Source organism: Musa acuminata, chromosome BXJ1-10 (genome assembly GCF_036884655.1).
Source record: "Musa acuminata AAA Group cultivar baxijiao chromosome BXJ1-10, Cavendish_Baxijiao_AAA, whole genome shotgun sequence".
NCBI classification, from domain to species: Eukaryota; Viridiplantae; Streptophyta; class Magnoliopsida; order Zingiberales; family Musaceae; genus Musa; species Musa acuminata.
In genome coordinates this window covers 28,075,309-28,099,134 of record NC_088336.1, presented here as the reverse complement: position 1 = coordinate 28,099,134, position 23,826 = coordinate 28,075,309, and the positions used below count along the sequence as shown (strand labels likewise).

The following is a 23,826-nucleotide window of genomic DNA, read 5'->3' as shown; positions in this document are numbered from 1 at the left end:
AAAAGCACAACTCTTCTACCCTTGTTTGCCAGACAAGAAGAGTGGATGAGATTATATTCAGGTAATCCCAGTAGATCAACCATTGAGGGAACAAGGAGGAGCTCAAGTTACATTCTATGATAATGATAATAAAAGAGAGGGAGTGGAAGACGGGGCCCGCTGCGCCCCCGAGCCGGGCCTACGCCAGCGACCGCGCCTGTTATACCGCACCGCCAAAGGGGAAGACGATCGGATCGGGAGATACCCATCGGACGGCTGACCTGCGTTCTGCCTTCAGATTGAGAAAGATGGTGTCGCTTTTGTGATGATCAGCGCGCGGCCGAGGCAGAGAGAGGATCTTCGGCGGGTGCGGCGACGCGCCAGGCGGAGGTCGCGATCAGGGGGCGGGTGTGCCAGCCGAGGGTGAGGCAGCCGTCCTTCTCCTCCACCCTATACCCGTCACCGCCAGCGAAGAGGGCGAGCAGCATGCTCGCCTGCTTGAAGGCGTTGGAGCCAATGGGGACGGGCTCGAAGCCGGCGCGGTCCATCCGCCCCCGCCACTGTGCCAGCGTTTCGTGCCGCTCCGTCCGTTCCGCCCCTTCGCACGCCACCACGTTGCAGATCTGCCGCCCCAGGTACACCTCCGACAACGCCTGGTCCGGCCCACCATCGTCCGCACCCGCCGCCGCTGCCCCGCCCTCCAGCGAGTCGAACATGGTCGAGTAGTAGTGCAGTGCTTCCGTGAACCGCTCCTGGAACGTCCCTCCGTTGTGGTTCGCCTCCTGCTCCACCACCGTGACGATCCGTGGCCGCACCGCCCGGACCGTCCCCAGCACCTTATCCAGAGCCCCTGGCCGCGCCAGCAGCCGATGCAGCTCGAATACCGAGTTCACCGCCACCACCTCCGGCTCCTCGTCCTTCCCTCCGCCACCGCCGTCGGCGTCTTGATCGAGCAGCATGTAGGGCTCCAGATCCGCAAGGCTGGCGGCCACGAACCCGCGGTAGCGGAAGTCGACGCGGATGGACTCTGCAAGCTGCGCAAGTTTCCATCCCACGTCCTGCAGTGCGTCCGAGTTGTCCGGCTGCGGCGGACCGATGCCGGTGAGGCGGAACGAGGGCGGGCCACCAGGACGGAGGGCCAGAGCCTGGAGGAGGGCAGGCCACTGCATCCCCTGCCTCATCCCGAAGTCGACCACATGGACGCGGCGACAGCCGGCGAAGGCCTCGAGGATAGCCTGGTTGGCGGTGAAGTGTGCGAATTTGAGGAAGGGGCAGCTCTCGTAGAAGTGCATGTGGAGCATATCGTCGAAGGCCACGGAGTCGAAGGAACAGCATCCCACGCCCCCCCGGGGCTGCGGCCGGTAGATTCGGCGGGCGAGGGCCTCCGCGAAGTACCCGGCGACCTTGCGCATCGCGCCGCCCTGGGACGTGGCCAGCACCGAGATCTGCTTCACGAGGGCGTCCGCCGCCTTGAGGTTATCCTGCTGCACCGCCTCCGCACACGCCAACAGGGCGTGGACGAGGCGGATCCCGGCCTCCTGCGAGTCTACCACCACCACCGGCATCGCCGCCGCGGCAGAAGTTGCCGTGTCCGTGGTCGTCGACGACGACGGAGGTGAACTGCAGACCTTCATCCTCTTCCTGTCTCTCGGGGACGGCGTGACCTCGGACTGGAGATCGGACCCCAACACGAGCGGGTCGGCGGGTGCGGGAAGAGCTGGGAGTGGTTTGAGGTCGTAGGCGTCGGCGGAGGTCAGGGGTGGTGGCGTGGGGAGAGGGGGAGGAGGGGCGTTGAGTTCGGAGAGGATGTTATCCACCCAGGTAGAGAGGTCAGAGGGATTGTAGTGGACGGTGTCGGAGGCGAGGTGGGATAGGAGGGCGTCGTCGTTTGTGGCGGCGCTGCTCACCATGGCCATCTCCAGCTGCTCCAGCTTATGTGCAACGTCGGCCATGTCCGACGACCGAACCTTGTACCCCAGCGCTGCCAGCAGCTCGTCGACCTCACCGCCCTCCTCAGCCGCCCCCATCGTCGTCTTCCGCTTCCCACGCTCCATCTCCGGCGCCACGGCGTACCAACCCCCTCCGCCGTGGAGAGTATCTTGATGACCTCCTTTCATTTTTTTCCTTCTTTTTCTTGAAGTAGCGATCCGAGTGGCCAATCCTTCTCTTTCTCTCCTGTGAAAAGGCTCGGACGCCACGACTAGCTGTGACCGAAGAATAAAATGAAGAAGAATCAAAGGGCGTGACTGGAAGGAACAGATCGAGAGAGAGAGAGAGCGAGAAGGGGGCGTGGGAACAAACTTGGGCGCAGGCTGGAATGAATATAGTGGAACAAATTAATCAGGAGGCATCTCTCTCTCCCACACCGAACTGATTCCACCCTCCTTCCCTTTCACAAGCCCTTAGAAATCATCCACCAGCTTAAATTAATCCCTTAAAAATAAAATAATAAAATAATAAAAAAGGCATCTCGGTAATTGTCTGTGTGCCACAAACCCAAGAAAAAGGAATCGTACCACCACCACCACCACCGCTAACTTTCCTGTGTTGTTATAAAAGTTGCTACAGCCCGCTGCAGACATCTCTGCATATGACAATCCCACCACTCCATCTGGACTTTGACGTTTGCGTCGACCATCCGATCGCCTGCCACACCCTCTGTTGATGTCCTTTAGACGCCCCCAGTGCAGGAGTGCTGGATAACCATGAACTTACCGCCTTTCCGATGACAACAAAAAAAAAAAAAAGGAAAAGGTTTTCGCTTTTATCCTTCACTCATTATATATTTATTTGTTCCCGTATCTTTTGCATATTTTTATGCATTTGTGCTATTGAGTCGTATATCTATGAGATAAAAGAGATATATATATACTTACGGGTATTTTTCTTATAACAGAGAGCAGCTTATCAGCAGTGGCAGAAACACTGCACCATGGAGGTACAGACCCCCACCAAACAGTCACAGAGAGAGAGAGAGAGAGCGAATCGACGGTGTGGGCAAGGGAACCAGCGCTGCACCCACGTACGCAGGGTCGAGGCCAGCTGTCACTGTCACACTGAATTTGGCAGTGGACCACTCCACTGTCCTTTCGGGCCCCGCTTCCCCACCCGTTCCCGACGGGGCTCCCTCCCGGTTGGGCTCACGGGATGAGACGCCGTTAGTCACCGTGGCGCCAATCCTCGTTACCGTACGTCATGGTTGATGGCATCCGTAACGGCCTCGACAAACAGTCCGGCTGTTCTCGACCTTTGACCCTTTTCCCCGATCGCCTTCCGACCCATCACCTTTCTTTATTCCTTCGAAGGGAGATGAGTTGCTACTTTCATGCACCGCTTTAATAGATAGCTACGTAATTTTCTATGCCAAAAGAGTTCCGCACCATTTTTTTTTTCTCTCTTTTATCTACATGACCTGGCTTCGCTATCTCGCAGCGCGTGGAAGTCGTTCGACGAAATGCCGAGGATAAGGGATCGTCCAAATTATCCCTCGAAAAGCCCAACATCCACTCTTCTCCGCCGTTGCCATTGGCAGGTACTTCCAGGGTCAATGGAACTTCACTCCTAGAGAAGTGTCCGTCCGCTACGTTTCACAATTTTGGTGGTCTTAAATGATATGTTCTGTGTCGATTGGTGTCGATAGCTTCCCGGGGCTCTGAATAATTGGATCCAAATGCTATCCATTCAGCCTCCTGTTCGGTTCTCGTACGAGTCCGGTGGCATTCAATCGGATCGACATGACCGGCCCCGAAAGCAAAGCGAAACAGTTCCGTGCCTTATCCTCCTTCCACCTCCGTTCCCGATGCGCTCTGGCGCTGACGTCGTTCCGGCCCCATGGCAACGCATCCACCACATGATCTATTCACGTGTCCAGATTCTTCCCGCACGTGGTCCCATTCTCTGACCCCACCTATCCCTCTCGATCCTCCAAGTGCTCGACAAAAATCCCTCGTAGTTTTGGGGAGAGAGAAAAACAAGTTGGTTGCGTACTCGTTCGTGATTGGCTGACGTCCGCGGTCCCGCTTTTGTGGGTCCCGCGCGCAGGGTGCCTCTGCAGGCGGAAGCCGGATGTGGCACGAGGTGGTGGGCCCCCTCGCGGCTGCTTATGTCCAGCGATCACACATGATTAGCTTAAAGCAGCACGGAAAACAAACGATCGGAAAGGCTCAGTTTGGTGGCTTAGCAGATGGCTTCACCCTCTCTCCCTCTTCCACGCGTCACGCGGATGGGAAACGAGGCCAAGGAGATGAGAGCGTGATCGACGACGCGGACGTGCCGTCGAATCCGACGTAGAGAATTGCGAGGGGACATTAAGAATCGTGCAACCGAGCCGCCTCCTTTCTCGTAACGTTGTTGCGACGGTCTATTTAAGTAGTGTGCATTTGAATAATTAGTCGATGGTAGTCTACCTGTTTGGAGTGAGTCAAACGGAAAGCAAAAACAAAGGGGCGACAATTTGGTTGTGTGTCATTATGGGACCGAGGAGAGGCTACAACGATTGAAATATTCCAGCTGCGATCGACTTCACATGTATTAAAGCTTATTCTATATACTTTTGCTTGGTACTTCGTGCTTGAGACGTGGTCCGGCGATGAGTACGAGAAGCCAGGCAGCAGCATATGATATAGATTGTTGTTCTTTTTTCTGAACGGCAAAAATAAAGACGACGATGATGTCGATGATATGTATTTGACAAGGATAAAATTATCCTTTTTGAACTTTTAGAAATATAGTATGTGGACATCGATTTTTATTAAAATCTGTTGCATCAAATTTATCATGTCATGTTGATAATTGATAGGGCACATTTCGATATCGCCCACGTGGACTCAGACAAGCAAACACGACGGTGCAGACATGAAACTTCTAGGCCAATGTGACATGCAGCACACACGTGGCATCGCAGACTCCATCGAACAGTCGCTTGCTACTTTCTCCGTACGAAACAATATCATCATGGTACAATTGCCCCGGAAAGCTCGGGACAACGCTACGTGACGTCGGTGAACGCTCGCATAGAAGCTTAAGTCGGTCGTTCGAGGAGTTGACCATAATTAATTGATCTCGTACGATCAATTCGCCCTCACAGGTATAAAAGCCAACCCTCCCTAATCAAGAGGAGGAGGCATTCAGAACTCTCAACTCTCTCATACATACTATTGACTTTGAGCTTCGGAAGGATTGAGTCGGGAAATCCCCCTCTCAACCTTGACCTGTGTGCAGGAGCTTGACGACGAAGAAACATGCCACTCGCCAAGAGAGAAGACTGCACTCGGGAGACAAGGCTCAAACTCAACCACCACCCGAGCGTCCACGTGGACGACCCTGCGCATTGGGGATTGGACTAAGTCATGCCGACTCATTGACCATGGCGTAAAGGTTCACTAACAATAATCATCTCAACAAAAAAAAATTTCTTAATAATTTACGATTTAAAAAATTATTCTTTAATCATTTGCGACTACAAGTAGTAATTTTTTTTCTTTATTTCCTCTCAAAGTCTTTCAGCTCTTGATCCTAAATTTTAGGAACGTAGGTATTGAAAGAATCGAGTAGGAAAAAAAAAAAATCTGATGTTAATCTTCTTCTACAAGACTTGGATGTGCTAGGAGGAGCTTGGCATATCATTAGGAGTTCAAAATCCTAACAATCCGGAGCTCCAATTTGACACTTTGGTTCCAATCAAGCTTATAGAGGGATTCACCTTCTTTCATTTTGTGCTCGAACCGAATTTAATCATTCTAGATATCTCTTAATTAATAAAATTTTGTAGATAATAATATCATTATACTTCAAAAAGAAATTAAAGAAGTAGCTCGTTAGTTTTAGGAGGAGACTCTCGCTTGAGCTTGTAATAACAGTAAGCTCTCTCCCGGAAGGAGAGATAGAGAGAGAGAGAGAGAGAGAGAGAGAGAGAGAGAGAGGAGTGGAAGCCAAGACCTCCACCAAGTATGCTCAAAATATCGACTGATTCTTCATTGTTTTGAATGTTTCTCGGAGGTTACACCAGCATGCTCAAAGCAGTCAAAGGCTTGATTTGAAGTTTAGGATTTAGGGTCAACTCAAACCATTGTCGACCTTCTCTTTACTGATCCTGGCTTCGAATCTAGTTTATCGAACAATCTTCCTACTGCAGCCAGCTTTGGTCGAGGTTGGTGATGGTATTCCCTTCTCGTCATCCACATTTCATTTATAATGGACTAATAGGAGCCTTATTATGCCTTGCAACTTTTAAGCGTGAATCTTTCTAACGATGTCACGTCATAGTTTGCTTTGATGAGTCCCATCGATAGCCAAATCAGCAAAAGATATTGATTGCCTTAATATCGAGCAGCTATTATTGTGGATAAGATATTATAAGAATATAAGTGTGATATCTTTTCTTTACTAACCTATCTCATTTGTTGATCATTTTTATGATGCGACGCATTCTAACAAGTCAATTGAACCGACCATCTATGAATTATATTTTAGAAAAATACAATGTATCTTCTTAATCCACAAAATGCAATGAAGTATGTCCGTCGTCAATTAGAACATTTTATCATATTATAATAATTCGATCAGTTTTAATGACCGGATGGGGCAATGACAAGCTTTAAAGAAAGCTACGATACAGATACGTACTCTTCGTTCGAAGCACTAATCTACTTTTGACCAACTCTGCATCGGCGACTAATTGGATGGAGGCGGAGATTATTTGAGCCGCGTAATTGCGAGAGAGAGAGTGGGGAGCCGTTCGCCCGTCTCCATCGCGACAGGCGACGGGGAATCTCCACCAATCACGGGCGTGGGCCCCACCGACGCACCCCATCGACAAGCTGACGTCGCGCCTGACAAGATTCAGGGGTGGCTCAGCACCCCCCGCTTATCTCGCAAGACATCCTCCCTTCTCCTCGTGTGGACCGGACCGCTATGCTCACGCCCTCTCCCGCCGCACAAATTCCGTGCCAAGAAACCAGAGATTTCGCCACTAGGTAGGGGCGAAGAGCGGTTTCCGAGGGCTCCGCTGGTCTCGAGATCAGTACAGAGAGGGGCGCGGGCGATGCAGCGTCAAAGGGCGATGTCGTGGAGGAGGGTGGGGAAGGCGGCGCAGGGTCTGGCCGCGCACGCCCTCCTCTTCTGCTTCACCCTCTTCGTCGCCCTCAAGATAGACGGCCGCATGTCCTACTCTTGGTGGTCAGTTCCTTTCTTCGCCTCTTGCCCTTCCTTCCGCTCCTTCCCTAATACTTTCGAGGTACAGATTGCATGTTTCGTTTCTTGGGGGTTTCGGGCGGGATCCTTCGCCATAGTGTGCGATTCTTGGAAAGAAGACCCCGGGTCGCGCTTCTAATGGGTTCGGGTAGGTGGTGGATTTGACCAACTGGGGTCTTATGGACGGCGATGGGTGGGGAGGATTGAGCGGAGCTTTCAAGAAACGTTATTGGCTATATGCTAAGCTTTGTGCACCCTCGATTTAGAATTAGGAAAGCCGAGTCGGAGGTATGCGAGGGGGATCTCTGTGTCTAATTCTGTTTCCTCCCCTCCCCCCACCTTTTTTCTTGGTGCATCTCTTGCGGAGCATATACGTATACATAGAGATTTCCCATGCCGATTATGGGCATGCATCAATGAATAATGACATAGATTTCCTAATAACGCAAATGAAGAATTCTTGTAGCCAATTAGAAACGTGGCTTTGCCATTGCTTAAAGCGAGGGGGCATGTTCACTGTGTTATTTCTTAATCTTCTTGTTGGTCCTAATTTCCTTTTCTTGGTGCTGCTTCACTCATTTCTCCCTCCCCTCCTCATCCATAATACTTATCTTATTCTTGATCAATTAGAAGAAGAGCCTACAGTTGTTATTTTCACATCATTGATCAACCTTGTCTGTCTATCTGCATCTTAAAGCCTCATAGTCGTTGTCATCTTCTGGTGTTCTCTGATGCTAATGATTCTGTTTTTGTTATCACATTGGGAAACTTCCTGTCAGAGCACTGTCAGTTGATATGTGAGAATAGCAAATTTCCGGTTGTCTGTGCATAGGGGAGGATCCTACATTTCTTGGTGACTGAAATTAATGTTATAATCTCTCTCCACAATTACCCATGTGAGTTTTCCAGCAGAAGAAGACTGCATCAGTGCTAGTCAATGTTAGGATAGACTATAGAGTGCTTGTGAAAATTGTTATTACTAATTTTGATTGTCAGGTCATCTTTTCACGTTCGCGATTGATGAATTTGCTAGTCATATACACGATAGATTCGAATGATGTATGTTAATCAGTGACAATATTTGTTCAATTAAGGAAACTTTCTTTGAGATTATTTCCTAAATTGAGTTATGGAGACAAACCTATACACTAAATATCCTAGACTAATTAGGACTAAAACCGATTATACGAAATGTAGTTCTAGAAATACCAATAAAAATAATAATGATGTAATTAAGATGGAGGGACAAGAATTTCCTGTAAGTTTTTGGTTTTAGATATTTTAGATCTATTATTTAAGAAAGAGAGATCGATGAAAGTATTGTTCATAAATAAAAAATGGGTAGGTTAAAATTGAGAGAGTTGTCGTAAGTTTTGTGCAATTGACATGTTACCTTTGAATTAAAAGTAAATTATATTGTAGGGTCAAATATGCTTTATGGATTAGAGTATTCGACAACTAAAAAATATGCAAGAAGAGTTAGTTTAGCTTAGATGAGAATGCTGAGGTGGAGAGCTGCATGATTATTGGAAAAAATATATTGATTTTGGAATAGTTAGGTATTGCTCCAATGGAGGAGAGAATGAGAGAAAAATATGTAAGATAGTATGAACATATTCAAAGGTGTTAAATAGTTTGCTTAGATGATATGAGTCGATTAGGATTGGTATCGGGAGAGGCAAAGGGAGACCTAAAAAGATTCCATTAGAAATAATAACAAGAAAATTGAATGCTCATGCTCTTGATTCAACTAAAGATATTGTATTATATAGTGCTAACAGGTGGGCAAAGATCAACCACATGGTAGTTTGGACTAGTTGTTATCTATAAGGATCAGTATGCCGGGGTAAAGCATGTAGCATCTTATGTAAGCCACTGATAAAATTATGCTTGTCGTGAATTGCACAATTATACGATACTGTTCTTAACAGTGTTGTCCATGCATTGCTTTTGGAACATATCCAACCTTTTTTATGTTATTCATATGGAGCATGATGCTGAGCTATAACACTTCCCTCACAATATATTTTTTCTTCATTTTCCATTTCTTTATGTCAGTCTCATTTCTTGTCTGATGAAGCAGGATAATATTTGTCCCTCTTTGGCTATTTCATGCTGTTGTAGCACGAGGGAGGTTTTCCTTACCTGCTCCATCGTTGCCTCACGATCACCATGTATGATTGAACTTATTGTTATATTTGTCTAGGTTGTGTTGTGGTTGTAATTTGTATACTATATTATGTGGGTGGCTGGTAATATGGGTCTTTTGTGATGGTGTGCTGACAGTGGTTTCTTTTTCTACAGTGGGCACCTTGTCATGCTGTTGTTGCAACACCACTGCTAATTGCATTTGAACTTCTTCTTTGTATATATCTTTATAGCATAAATGGTAAGTTAATAAGGCACACATTAGTTAATTTGGTCTTCCTCTGTACTAAATTACAGTCTAGATGAAATTTATTGACATACACTGAACAAGCCATTAATGTGCAAATGCATATTTGATGCATCCATCATAGGCTTGGGAGTCTTGAACTCTCTCCTATGGTACTTTACCTTATCTTTTCTATATGGATTTTCCCGCAGTAAGTGCCGAACGTGCTATTAACTTAAAGGTCGTTTTTCTTCCGCTTCTGATCTTGGAGATAATCATCCTTGTCGACAATTTCAGGTACTTTGTTTCTACTTGGCCATTAAAATATATTTGTATATATTATGGAGCTCAGTGGTTGGAAAAGATACCCAAATGGTTGCGACATGAACTGAGTTTTATTTTTTGGTTGCACTAGAGGTAACCTGATGTGGATTTTTTTATGGCAAGTTACCTATATTTTAAGTTGTGTGGAGTCTTTATGAATATCAAAATTTTCTGCAAGCCACTGGAATCTTAATCTTTTACGAGTTCTTATGGTTTTAAGCAAGTCATTACTTTGGTTTGTTGGCACAAAACTCAGCATAGGTGTGGGAGTAGGTCAAAGCTAACCTTTATTATTATCATAGTTCACTATATTATCTGATGTTAATATGCATTTCCTGGTCAGCATTGGTATCGGCTAAGTCCCATCCATTTCAATCGAATTCTCAGTTTTATTGCCTAAATGATGTCAACAGTAGCTGGAATTGTCTGAAAGTGATTGGATTTGGTCAAATTTGGCTGATCTGGAACAGTTTCAGCCAATTGTCAACCTCAACATTAGGAAATGCTGCTCTTCATCAAGGGAAATAACTTCCAAACAGGAGCTAAGAGATAATTAAGGCTAAACTAAGTTAATTTTATGGATGCATAAAAGTGATGCAAGTGTTTGTTTTTATAGCTGACTAAGAAGAACTATGGGAGAAAAGTTTTTTTTTTTTTAAATCCCATCACCTATGACATCTTATCTAAAGAGACATCTAGTACCTTCTAAGTACAGGTTTAAATAGTTAAACAAATTCCTTAACCTAGACTATATTCATAATAGGATTCTCGGGTATTAATTGAACTTAAAATAGGGTTATAAAGAAGTACTAAAAGTAAGTTTGTAAATTCATCTAAAATCACAAGAAATTTTTCTAAACAATATGCATATACTACTAGGAGCAAGGTTCACCATACCGCAACATACCTCTCGTTATGGGCGGTACGTACCAATCCGATAAGGGACTGGTATGAGCGGTATATACTGGTTTGTCAGTATGTCCCATCGTACCGTGTGTCAGTATGTCGGTACGGTTTGATACGTATCATACTGATGGTTGTTTGGTACACCGGTATGGATCGGTAAGACGAACCATGACTAGGAGTGGTTGGGAATATATGGACTACCCTCTCTTAACTAGGAGTGAATTGAGATGGTGTTTTCTTCACTCCTATACATGCTAAGAGTACCCTAAAAGTATCTTTTCATTGATCAACTTGTTGTACACAAATTCAACGCATTTTGCTAGCAGAGGTTGAAGTGAGCTACCCGTAAGCTGGTGGGAGCTGCCTTAAGTTTGCTCAGGCCCATTATGGTTAGCCTAGCCTCGGTATTGGTTGATCATGCTGAACTTGACTCAGGTTGATGTGGCATGGGCTCGTGATGATGACGAGGGGTGTTAGAAGTGGTGAGTCTGACTAGCATTTTCCAATTTGGTAAGGAGACAATGCTAGATAACTTTACTTCACAAAGCATAAAAAGTAATATTCAAAGATGGTATTTAGGGTTACAAGGGAAAATTAAATCTTTCCACCCTAACCCAATGAAGAAGGCACCTAGAATTCTCAAAATATGAATCTCAGTGGTAACAGAACTTTGCCCAACCTATTCCACTATAATGGAACTCTAGGACACAAATATGACTATCTTGACTAACTAAATTAGCAGACAAAAACCAAATTGAAATAACAAAAGAATAGAATAGGCCATAGTGATACTACTAGAAGCTAGCAACGAGACTTCGGTAGCCCACTCCTTTTCGAACTTCCATTCCTGGTCTAACTAGGATACACTCTTTAAAAACTGGATAGGCTTCCTTTATATCCTTTGCTTAAGGTATTTCTATACCAAGCTGGACGCGACTCATACCATGCTAGATTCAGCTCTTTTGTGCTAACTCGCTGGATTGATTAAATACAATATTGTACCAAGCTGTACGAGCTGAAGCATGCTGAGCCCACTTTTTTTTTTATACTTTTCTTCGGACTCTTCATTGCTTTAATTTATCCTGATTATCTTTTTCTTTGTTTTTGTTGACATTTTAATGTTATGTGTTTCACCGCAATTATCAACTTGAGCTAACAATGAGAAGAGCAAAACTAATGGTAGCCATATCTTAGGTTAGTTCACAAAGGATATTACACTTTTAGGGTATCTACCATGGGATTGTAAATTCATTGCAAAAAATAGCATTTCCATTCCATGCCTTCATGAAGATACTGTTGAATTCATGCAGTTGTGGGTTAGCCATTTGGCATGAACCGTTTTCATTAGCTTACTCTACCCCACTATTCAATTATCTAAGACCGACCAGATTTTGAGATGGTTTCAATTATGTACCTTATCATGGTCATGGGTATATGTTCCTTCCTGCAAATGATATTCCTATTTCAGCTTGTCTAGAAATTTAATCCATCCAAATCCAATGAGTTCGATGTGGGGTAACTTTTGTTATACTTGATACTTGCCAGGGGTGAGATTCGTAACTCAAGGAATCCATTTCTTATATATCAGGATGTATGGAAGTATGGAACTATGGAAGTAATGTCTTGTTCTTGTAGTTAAGTCTAAATTTCAAAATAAAAATGCAAATTACTGTCCCAGAGTGGAGGTATGCTTGATTGAGGCAAGTTTGTAAAAGGTCTAGAGACTAAATGCTCTTCTTAAAGCTGTAGTTCCACAAGCTCCAAAACATAAAAAGTTACATGATTAGGGGCATATGAAAACAATTAAATAAAGCAGCGACAGCGTTAGTTACCTCAAATGCTGCAAATTCCAATTACTAGGCACACATTTACTTCTTGTTGTCTGAGGTTTCAATAAAACACTCGAGATAATGTTAAATATTAGTGATTTTATCCATTCCTTTTAGGCCTGACATTCTATCATTCTTTATTTCCAGAATGTGTAAAGCTTTAATGCCAGGAGATGAAGAAAGCATTAGTGACGATGCTATATGGGAAATGCTTCCAGTAAGTTCACACAAATTGGTGCTCAACATCAATCCATTTTGGGCAAATGCCATATGTGATCTCTTTTCCAGTTCCTCTGTCTGTTGATGCTTATAATTCTGCGTCAATTGTGACTGTTTGATTATTAAATTTGTTATTTATCAGTTGGACTTTATATGGCAACCTATATAGTATGCCAGCAGAACTTCTATTTATAAATTGTTTTTTTTATGTTTTGCTTGCTTTCAAACTCCTGGTGTGGGACTAGAGCTTTAATAGATTAAGAATACAATATCTCTCTGTGGGGGCATTAGTTCATATTTCTTATTTTCGTTTCCTTGTGATATTCAATCACAGAGGTGCTTTGCTTGTGAAATGTGAAGTTTACAGCAAAAATAATATGAATGTTCTTTAGATGATTGTGGAGCATGTCTGAACCTGCATGATAAGACTAAATTAATTATCTGATAAAGGCTTATTACTTATTCCTTTCCATCTTTCTAGTGGCAGGCAGTTCAACTTCATACATGGAAACACTTCTTTCTCCTCTTCCCATACGTATATGCCCACCTCCCCTCTTTCTGTCCTCCTTGCTGTTCTCTTTTTTTCTCTCTGTCTTACAATGAATCTTGGCTATTCTATTTCCCTACTTTCTAACTGTCACATCCCCTATTTCTCCTTCTATCTCTTCTGGCATTATTATATAATATTTCCTCATCATTGTTATTGTGATTTCAACAACCGCAGCAACTACTAATAATTGTCTTCATGAGAACCTTTCCTATGTTAATCCTTGTCAAATAAATCCCTCAACTTTCCCTTGTTGTTGATCTTTTCTCTGCATTATGCATATTACACACCCCAGTTGTTTCTTCTGTGCTGTAGCAAAAAAAAATGATGCATGCCATTTAGTATCTCTGTAGGATTGATGCATGTTTGCAACTTTCACACATTTTTAACAATATATTTTCCTTGCAAAAATTGGATTATGTATCTCATTCATTTGAATTCTTTTAGAAGTTTTGCAAGCAGAAAGAAGTTTCTGAAATGTTGAAGCTGACAAAGATTCAAAAGAAAACAGTTCACAATAGTTAGTACTCAGTAGTTAGATAAGTGTTCTAAAGCTAGATTTTACCATGTAATTTTAGTGACCTGAATCTAGGCTTTTCTAGTGTCACTACCATAAAGAATTAGCTTGTTTATGGTCTTCTTTACATTGTGACCCATTTTTTGATTCACTAAATATGAACTCAATTTCCTGAAAGCTTGAAGAAAACCTAGGAAGGCATTCTAGTGTGTTAAAATGTGACAGTCCTGTGAATTCTAGATCATTCGTTTTCTGTGGTTTAGACAAAATTGGTGTGCACTACTTTTGAGTTACATAATGTTAGGTCTCTTCCTGTGCTTTACACATATTGAGGGAATCTGGATATAGAGTAAAAGACAACATGTTTCTAATTGAGCAAGCGATGAAAATGGACAAGCACAGTTAGTATTCGATGAGAATGGTAACTTGCACATTTCATAGTCCATGGTTCCCCATGCTAATTATATATATACAGTAAGATCTGCATTGCATGTTACATCACATTCTCTTCTTTTATTTACTTTCTGAAGTTACTTGTACTAAAATTTTGGCTCTTTTCTAGCACTTCTGGGTTGCAATCTCGATGGTGTTTCTCATAGCTGCTACAGTATTCACCCTTCTTAAGCTATGCGGTATTAAGTCATCTTCGTCATGGTTCTTTGAAGCTCTATTTTGTGCAACTGATTTGAACTTTGCATTTGCTAAACAGCATGTCCTTTTTTTGTCATTCATATTGGCATTACAAACTTATGCCTTGAAGCTTTGTGTATCCATTTTTCTCTTTGTTTTTTGTGCACATTCTACAAAAAAGATTAGACTAATTGTCCATTGTCGATTACCTTTCCCAATAAATTAGAAAAAATGTCAGCCTGGCTGGTTACCTGAAGAATAAGAAAAATGTCATCCTTAATGTTTATAAGATTTAAGCCATCCGTTACATCTCTATTGACTTTTAACATAGTAAATAAAATAGAATGAAGGAATTCAGGGACTTTCGTTAACATTGGCTGCTGTGCTAGTGAACATTGACCATGTATATTATACATCGGTATTGTGGGTCATGGCCTTATCTCATCCTCGAGGTTTCTTTGGTACAGTTAACTGGAACTTGCTCAAGGATAGCCAACTGGTAGTTCTCTAATGCACTTTTCAATAGGGTTAATTATTGAATAGTCGTCTCTCACTGTTTGTGTACCTAAATCTATAAGCTACATTACAAAAAATGATTAACCAGATATATATTGTGAAACAACAATGGCAAAATGGACACATTTTCTGGCAGTACTAGGTGAAATGTTACATGCGGAGTCTTGTCCAATTAGCAACAAAAAAGTTTTTATGATTAGGGCCTGCCCTCTGAACTTTGACATATGGTTATGTTCTGTCCATTCTGTTGATTGTCTGTTTATATTAAGATATTTTATTCTATAAAAAATTAAAAATACAAAGTTTTCCTTGAGAAGCATGCATCTGATTCCCTCTTTCACTGTGTAAGAAATAGATCCATGTTTATTTTGTCACAGGTGGCATCTAGATGTTTGTAAGCTGGCATTGGACTTCTTGAATAATATTTCAATCCTGTTAAAATGGTTCAAATATAAAAGATTTGTTGGATAGTTTTTGCACAAGAAAAATGGATCCAAGAAAATATTGACCACATAATATGCTTCATCCTTGAAGTTTGGATACTTGTTTTAAAAAAGGAACAAAGCAAAGAAAAGGAAAACAAAACTCCAACAAGGAAGATTGTATTGATTATATGAGCTTAAAGAATGGAATACATCCTTACAAGATGACATAATGGTGAAAGTTTGGGTCTCTAAGATCATCAATGTATATTAAATATAAAAATAAGGTTGACAAATTTTGTGATCCACCAAAGTATAGAATGGGTTTGTACTACCAATAACTTGAGTTTAAGCATTTTAAGTTGATAAAGTTGATAAATCTATTATCTCATCGAGTCAAATGTCAATAAATGATATCATAGTGGACTTAGCATTAGGCATGATGAGAGACCAAGTGGAAAACATTATAAATGGATGGACCAGAGACACAACACAACTTGGAGTCACCGCCAAGTTAGACCTCACGTACATCATACTAGGGTCTGGTTTTGGATTATGGTTTGGGTTTTGATGAGGGAGTCAACACTTAAGTGGTGGAGATTATGACACTCGAATTTATTCTGGATCATAGGTTTTAAGCCATCAAGTTAGTGGGCCAATCATCCCATTGGATTGGATCATGATAAATGGTGTCAGAACAAATATAGCTAATTGTGATGAGCATACGTATGATGTGACCTCATTATCATATCGGGATATAACATTATGGTATCTAAGTGGATCTCGTGTTGATCATGGTTAGTCCAAATAGAAAAAGACCATCAGTGAATAAGGCTAGTGGGACATCGTAGTCTTGTGTCATGTTAGGGTTTGATTTTGAACTACAATTTGACCTTTGACTAGGACATCAAACCTTTATTAGGAGAGATTATGATACAGTTTATTCCTACTCTAGAAGTGGTAGAAGATTTTGTGTTGGTTTATATGGTTCGTCTGAGTCTATTACTGTTAAGTTGAGTTTTAAGTATTTTGAACTAATGATTTGTGCTTATCAAGTTAATAGGTTAATGATTTCATCAAGCCAAGTTGTGACGGTTTTATAATACAACACTCTTTTTCCTTTTTTGGGATGACTTGGACAAGTTATGTAGAGTTGGTTGCTAAAATGGATGGCATAATTGTCAGTATGTTTCTCTAACATGGCATGTATATGCACCACCAAACAAGTGATCCATGTTTAAACACCACCCAGTTCTTCTCATCACTGTACAAGACCAGAATTAATTCTGGCAATATCCAGGACAAAATGTGGACTCATCTATTATGTGAGTTTGTTCTACTTGATTTCTTTGGAAGAGTATATCAGTGTCTGACTGTCATTAATCTCTCAGTATAGGTAGGTTAATGTAGCCTAAGTACCAGTAGACAATATATTTCAGCTAGCAGTTAAATATGTATAAGACAACTATGATACTTTGTAATGGTATTTTGCCTTAAAAGAATGTTATCATTTTCTTTTTGGTATGCTGCAGGTGATGTTGATGCTTTTGGATGGTGGGAGCTGTTTATCAATTTTGGGTAGCACTCATTTTCCTGCACATTAGTTGCCTTTCCAAGTAGTCCATTTATCTCTTCTTATCCTATCTACCATTTGCAGAATTGCAGAATTTTTTGCTTTTCTTATTTGCACAAAGTGGTCTAATCAGATGATCCATAGACATCCTTATCATGGAGAAGCGTGTTCATCTTCTACCCCAATTAGGTACCGTGACTGGAATAGTGGCCTTTTGCTCTCTTCTATGGAGGAACATGATCAGGACAGGTTATGCAGTCTGCAAGATGTAGGGGGCCATATAATGAAGGTTCCTCTTGTAGTTTTCCAGGTTTTGCTATGTATGCGCTTGGAGGTATGTTGGTAGAAATTTTGCTTTACATCAGAATTTTTTATATTTCTTCCAATTATAAATGTTTGCTTTTTTTTCTCAACTTTTTTGCATACTTCCAAATATTAATGATATGCTTGTTCATTTAACTAGTCACTCTCCTTTGTGGGAGCATAATCAGGTGAACTAGTATAAAATATAGTGATGATTGTGTGTGTGTTAAAACCACTATTAATTGCGCAAATGAATGAGAACTTTGTGCATCTCATGCAAATGTTGTGTTATAAGGTGTATTTTGACAACCCAATTTGTATGTAGATTCTATGAACAAACTATGTTCCAGAAGATGTAAAATTTTGCTCGACTTTCACTCAAGATGTTTTAACCTTGTACAAAATGATGTGGGGATGTCGGTTATGCCATATTTACTAACAAGTGGAAATAATGCAAAAATGTAGGGATTTTGTATATGGTAATTTCTTTAATTTTTGGTTGTGATATTAGAGCACTTTCAGCTTGCAACAAGCATCAGAGGCTAGTATATTGTCATTGTGGCATTGGGATCATGGGCATTAGTGACCGGTATGATATAATGCTGGAGGCACGTGGAGATTTGCCAGCTCATGGTGATCCCATGCCCAAAAATTTAGATGGGAACTGCCACCAGCATGTGCTTGTTTGGTGTGCTATACTCGGAATGGCTGAAAATGTAATCAGTAGTGGAACTTGAAACGCCTGTTTGGGGGGCCAGGCTAGAAGCATTACCATGTCCATAATGTAATATATTCTTCTGTATTATATATACAAATAAGTAGTGCTGGTACTTTTTTTAGCCTAATTACTAATTATTTTACTTTTTTATAGCAAGGTTCGCTATACTGTAATATATCGTTCGGTACGAGCGGTATGTACCGGTTCGATGGGGGACTGGTATGGGGCAGTACATACCGATACGTTGGTATGTCTCACCATACCATGTGTCGATATGCTGGTGCGGCTCGATACGTACTGTACCAATAGCCGATCGGTACATTGATACAGACCGGTAAGATGAACCTTGCTTTATAAGACAAGTAACTAAAAGTATTCCTGATCATTTATTAATGAGCATTTAGTTCTATTATCAAATTTATCTTAGAATCTAACAGAAGAGTGGATGTGATTTAAATTGCCAAATAGCTTGTTGGTTCAACTAATTAGGAAACTTAAACCCAAAAGAAATCAAACTTTCAACTATTTATATCGATTGAGTGATTCAATTCTTCTGTAATAAAAAAACTATTTTGCTGTCAATTGAAGATTTAGGATTTGAAAACTATGAATCCAATATAACTCAAAAGAAAGATGCTACAATTTTTTACTCTTTTTTGTTAATCTTTCATCTCGAAAAGATGTTAAATTTAGAACTTTGTTAAATGATGACATTGATTAGGGTAATAGTAAACTTTTTTACTCTTTTTTAGTTGATCTTTCATCTCTAAAGAAAATCAATGTCATCATTTAACAAAGTTCTAAATTTAATATTCTTTAGAGATGAAAGATCAACTAAAAAAGAGTAAAAAAGTTTACTATTACAGAAGAATTGTAGGTGCTGTGGCCCCTGCTAGTATCACTAAGATCGGCCCATGAGTGTAATCCATGACTTGAAGTATCTTTAGAATTGAAAGCATATATAACAAAAGCTGTATAATTTTTGGAATTTGTTGCTAGAACTAGAAAGGAAAATAACAGAATTAATTTACAAGGTCATCAATTTTCCTTTTGTTGTTTATGGAGCTGGATTAAGATTAACTACATTTTATGTGTGCAATCAAGAAAACTTGAATTTTTTTTAAATGTCATTTTTGGTAACTGCTGGATCAAGATCACTTAACATTTTATGTTTACAATCAAGAAAACTTGATTTTTTTAAATGTCAGTTTTTGTAACTTCAGATTGTGGTTTTGAATCTTTTGATATGGTCTCTTTATTTGTAGTTTTTCAAGTCATGATTCTCTTTTGTCTGCTAGATCTGTCCCTTCTAAATATATGAATTAGTTCACAGAAAAATATGCATGTTTTTATGTGAAAACCCTTCTTCAAAGAAGAAAGAATTCAATATGGCCGTGAAACATTTAGTTCAGTTGTGCATTTTAGTGGTCTAAGCCTACATGTAGAAGAGAGACAATTTCTAATGCATATAGATGATTAGTAACAATTAGTGTGTATATGTGCCATGAAACAAGTGGTAACTATTGGACATGCTTTCGTGGAATTATTGTTATACGACTATTATTGTAGAGGTATTATTCAATTATATTAGTAAAAGCTTTAGATATCTTTGATCAATTATTCAACTAGATGGAGAGATTGATGAAGATATTATTCATAGAGTAAAAACAGGATGGTTAAAATGATGAGGGACGTCTGTGTTGCCGAGATGAGAATGTTGAGATGGATGTGTGGAGCCACTAAGAAAGATAGGAAAAGAAATATTTTTGTTCGTGAACAATAAAATATCACTTTGATAAAGGATAAGATGAGAAAAAATCATTTAAGATGGTATGAGCATATGTTGAGGAGATCTTCGGATGCAGTAATCAGAATAGATGAAATAATTAATGTTAGTGGTACGATAAGAGGTAGAGGAAGACCTAAAAAAACTTCAATAGAAATTATAAATAAAGATTTATGTATTTTGAACTTAACTAAACATATAAATTTTTACAGTTCTGAATTTTTACTTTTTATTAATGTTATTCATGCACCTATCTAGACTCTTTAGTTCTTTATTATTTTTCATATTTATTTTTATTCAATATCATTATAACTTAATATGTTGATTTCATGGATCCACATAGTGCTCATGCTGAGATGTTAGTACTTGCTGATATTTCAGGGAACACCACCTGGTGCTCGGCATATTCCAAGTTTTGCTCTTTTCTTGCCATTATTTCTTTTGCAAGGTGCTGGTGTCTTATATGCTGTTTCAAGATTAGTGGAGAAGCTTGTTCTTTTACTACATAGTGGAACAATTGATAGTAGATATCTCCGGATTTCATCAAGAGTTCATGATTTCTTTGCTTTCCTACATCATGGTTCAAGGTATTGGTTTAGTTGTTCACCAAGTAATCATGATATTCTAATATCTAGATGATAGAATTGTAACAGCTTTTTTGGAGCATTGTCATACCTTATTCTAACTAATGCAGACTGCTGGGTTGGTGGTCAATCGATGAGGGAAACAAAGAAGACCAAGCTCACTTGTTTCATGCTGAAACCACTGGGTATTTCTCGCTTCATTTTCATACTCATAAGTTATTTTCTATCTTGTCTTTTGAGGAATTTGTTTTTATGCTTAATCTAAGTCAAACAGACTATAGGGTGGGGAACCTGCAATCCGCTGTTCTGATTGACTTTAGGTGCATGAACTATGACAAACTTTGTTGATCTAATCTACAACTCTTTCCACCCAGGCCATCCCCATTTTAGAAACATGAATAACAACCTGGCGTTAGTCTGCCATTGTCACCTACTGAGAAGCCCACCAGTGCTTTTATCACATAGGGAACTTTGATATATCTTGGTAACTTAACATAGTTAGCTTTGTGGAAATAAGGTGAGGGCATCTTCTTCAATTATATCTTGGTAACTTTGAAATAGAGTTTACTTGTTTTCTGCAATAGTGAATTTAGTTAGACTTTGAAGAGAAGGAAATGAATGGATCACACTATTAAGATTGTTTAATGCCAACAAAGAAAGCTTAGAAGAAAATTTGGCATGGTCATATCTTCTAGATCAAATTCCCAGTTTTGCAGTTATGCTAGAGTAGGGCTGGCAAACCTGCAAGTATTCTACAGGCGATGCTGTCAAGTTTAAACTATTGTCCTTGTATGAAAAATTCGATCTCTGAGACCGAATTGTGTTGTTAGTCACGCACAATTTTAACATTTCTCCTTTTTCTTGAATCTTCATCTTCTTGCTGATCTCTTATTCATCAAATGCATTTACAAATTAGATTTTAATTAATTCTCTCTTTCTGAATATAAGCAGGTAGTTTTCTGACAATTCATGTTGAAAAGCCTAATTACCTGTAGGCTCTGAAATTAGTTGTACCTGCAGACATGCTCAAAGAACTGTGAGGTAACTTTGGATTTTCCCAAAATGAACAAAAAGCTATGGTCAACAAGTATAAAATTGATCCACAGATCATTTAGAATTAGAATTTTAATATGGATTATAAAATGGATGATATTATCTACAGTGACAAGTCCACTTCATGATATTCATGCAAGTCATCCATTTTATAAGAAGATTTGAACATGCTGAGAATATGCAAAACAAGGCCAGGCCATGTCTTTTAGCTTCATCGCCTCCTTGCACGGTTGCATTAGCTTCCAAAAATAGAGAAGAAATGGCTCCTGCACAACAAACCATTACGGGATCAGTTCAAATCAAGCATCTAGTCCTCGAAAAGATCTTGGATCAAAATATTTATTGCAGTAATAACCATTCAGGGATCAAGTCTATTTGATCATGATGGATTTTTTTTTAATATTAATTTTTATCAAAACCTTAATAAACTGTAGTACCCTGAAACCATATCCAGACCATCGTGGCAGATCTGGCTAGGATCGGAACATTTCCTCGAAATGCTTGGAGTGGAATTTAATATCATCTTTCTGCTAACTGAAGTGTTATCTGCAGGTACGACACTTTCTGTGGGTATCCACCTGAGGTTGTCAAGAAAATGGCAAAGAAGGATCTTGCAGAGGAGGTTTAGTAGATTCTATAGTTTCTATTTGCTTGGCCACTAAATTACCAAGGTTGAGTACCACAGATTCTGTTTTGGCTTTATTTTTGTTACTTTGTGTATGTCAGGTTTGGAGACTGCAAGCAGCTTTGGGAGAACAAGCTGAAATAACAAAGTATAGCCAGCAAGAATACGAAAGGCTTCAAAATGTATTAATTCTAAACTTGGGTAAACTTGTAAATCGTGATAGAACTTATAACATGATGCGTAGTTTGCTTTTCTTTTTAGCATGATGCGTGATTTAGTGCAGCTATTCTGTTTTGAGTTTCTGGAAATTTTTGTATGGTATTTATGGATATGCTTGTATTTTCCAGGAGAAAGTGCTCTGTAGGATTTGCTTCGAGGCAGAAATATGCATGGTCCTCCTTCCATGTCGGCACCGAATTCTTTGCAAGTACATTCCGGCACCATCTTTTCTTTTCCTTTTTATATGTTATCAATAATTTGATGTGTTTTCTAGGAGTTTGTTTCTGCTTTTTGAGTGCTGAATTTATTTGCAGGCGCTGCTCGGAGAAGTGCAAGAAGTGCCCGATATGCCGTATTCCCATCGTGGAGCTGATGCCTGTATATGACGTTTGAGCTCCCACAGGTCACAAGTATATGAAATTGCGTGTTCATAGATGTACATAATTGGAATGTTTTTAATTGCATGGGGGGGCTGAATTGACATACTCAAGTCTAATTAGGTTCGTTAACACACAATCAGAGACAATTGGTATATATTAAATGAATACTCAAAAGGGTTTCCTGATCAGTGTTTTATAAGGATTTGATGAGTATATATTAAATGTTTTGGATTATTAGTTGAGATTTAATGAAATTAATATGTCAATTATCCCATCATATGTTAGGAGGTAGTGACAATTGTGACATAGTTAGGAGGCTTGGAAGGACGAGATTAGAGGATAAATTACAACACATCAACATGCACCATATTAGAGCTTGATTTCAAGTTATGCTGGGGCCTTAACCATCACATGATTTATTCTTGCATTTAAAGTAAATAAAAATTAAAACAAAGTTGTCATTTATTAGGTTAAATCATGATAGTTTATCAAAATCATGATAGTTTATAAATATGATCTCGACTACTTCAACTTGATTGTGATTCACAATCACGATGGTCATCATTAAGTTGGACGTGCCATCAAGACAACCAAATCAAAATGATCGCACCATCGTCCTCAAAAAGACCACAAGTGGATCGTACCATCATGGCGGTTGCTTCTTTAAGACAATCTTAAGTTGGATGCACCTTTATGATTCCTTAGGTGGTCGCACTGTCAAGATGATTATTTTAGTTTCAGAAGTTGTTTTATCCCTTCAAGCTAGACTTGATCTTGATTTTAGTTTCGAAATTGAACGTCTAAGATTGATCCTGGTTGCCAAAAACGAAGAATCATAATCGAATCATCTAACTTTAGTTTCAATTAACAATCATCGAGTCTAGTTTTGATTTTAGCTTGAATCATCAAGATTTGGAATCCAAAATTGGAATTGTCTAAGGTTAATTTTGGTTTTTAAAAATAAAAATCATAACTGAATTTCCTAGCTTCGATTTTAATTCTAGTTCGTGCTTCCTCCCGACCACACGACCAAACAAGAGCAGAGACGGCAGCGGCATATAGAAAAATGGAAATAATTAATCAAATGAAATATAGATATCCTCACTGTAACTGCCCCTCCAGATTGCAATA

The 23,826-nt window shown here is 40.3% G+C and overlaps 2 protein-coding genes across 3 annotated transcripts; one reads left to right on the top strand and one right to left on the bottom strand.

Annotated features, from left to right (window-relative positions):
• Nucleotides 1-21: 21 nt before the first annotated feature.
• On the bottom strand, nt 22-2,399 carry LOC135595941 (DELLA protein SLN1-like). The gene is made up of 2 exons (XM_065087481.1): nt 2,281-2,399; nt 22-2,183 (listed from the first exon to the last, which is right to left on the bottom strand). Exon 2 carries the CDS (start codon nt 2,094-2,096, stop codon nt 309-311), a length of 1,788 nt encoding a protein of 595 aa, XP_064943553.1. The 5' UTR covers nt 2,097-2,183; nt 2,281-2,399; the 3' UTR covers nt 22-308.
• A 4,450-nt stretch (nt 2,400-6,849) lies between these two features.
• Nucleotides 6,850-22,883, top strand: LOC135595940 (uncharacterized). Of its 2 annotated transcripts, XM_065087478.1 has the most exons (14): nt 6,850-7,155; nt 9,254-9,344; nt 9,475-9,559; nt 9,757-9,841; nt 12,751-12,820; nt 14,449-14,518; nt 16,987-17,032; nt 17,112-17,361; nt 20,216-20,421; nt 20,529-20,603; nt 22,024-22,093; nt 22,198-22,278; nt 22,444-22,523; nt 22,630-22,883. In XM_065087478.1, exons 1-14 carry the CDS (start codon nt 7,022-7,024, stop codon nt 22,706-22,708), a joined length of 1,422 nt encoding a protein of 473 aa, XP_064943550.1. In that variant the 5' UTR covers nt 6,850-7,021; the 3' UTR covers nt 22,709-22,883. The 2 variants fall into 2 exon arrangements, with proteins under 2 accessions (XP_064943550.1, XP_064943552.1); XM_065087480.1 differs by lacking the exon at nt 9,254-9,344 and having other exon boundaries at nt 6,965-7,155.
• Nucleotides 22,884-23,826: the final 943 nt, after the last annotated feature.

What these genes read in the sequence shown, in the direction of transcription:
- LOC135595941 (XM_065087481.1), bottom strand. Translation starts at nt 2,096, where the DNA reads ATGAAAGGAGGTCATCAAGATACTCTCCACGGCGGAGGGGGTTGGTAC.
- LOC135595940 (XM_065087478.1), top strand. Translation starts at nt 7,022, where the DNA reads ATGCAGCGTCAAAGGGCGATGTCGTGGAGGAGGGTGGGGAAGGCGGCG. An exon ending in GAGCTGTTTATCAATTTTGG is followed by an intron (nt 17,033 to 17,111) that starts GTAGCACTCATT and finishes TACCATTTGCAG; the next exon opens with AATTGCAGAATTTTTTGCTT. An exon ending in TTTCATGCTGAAACCACTGG is followed by an intron (nt 20,604 to 22,023) that starts GTATTTCTCGCT and finishes TGTTATCTGCAG; the next exon opens with GTACGACACTTTCTGTGGGT.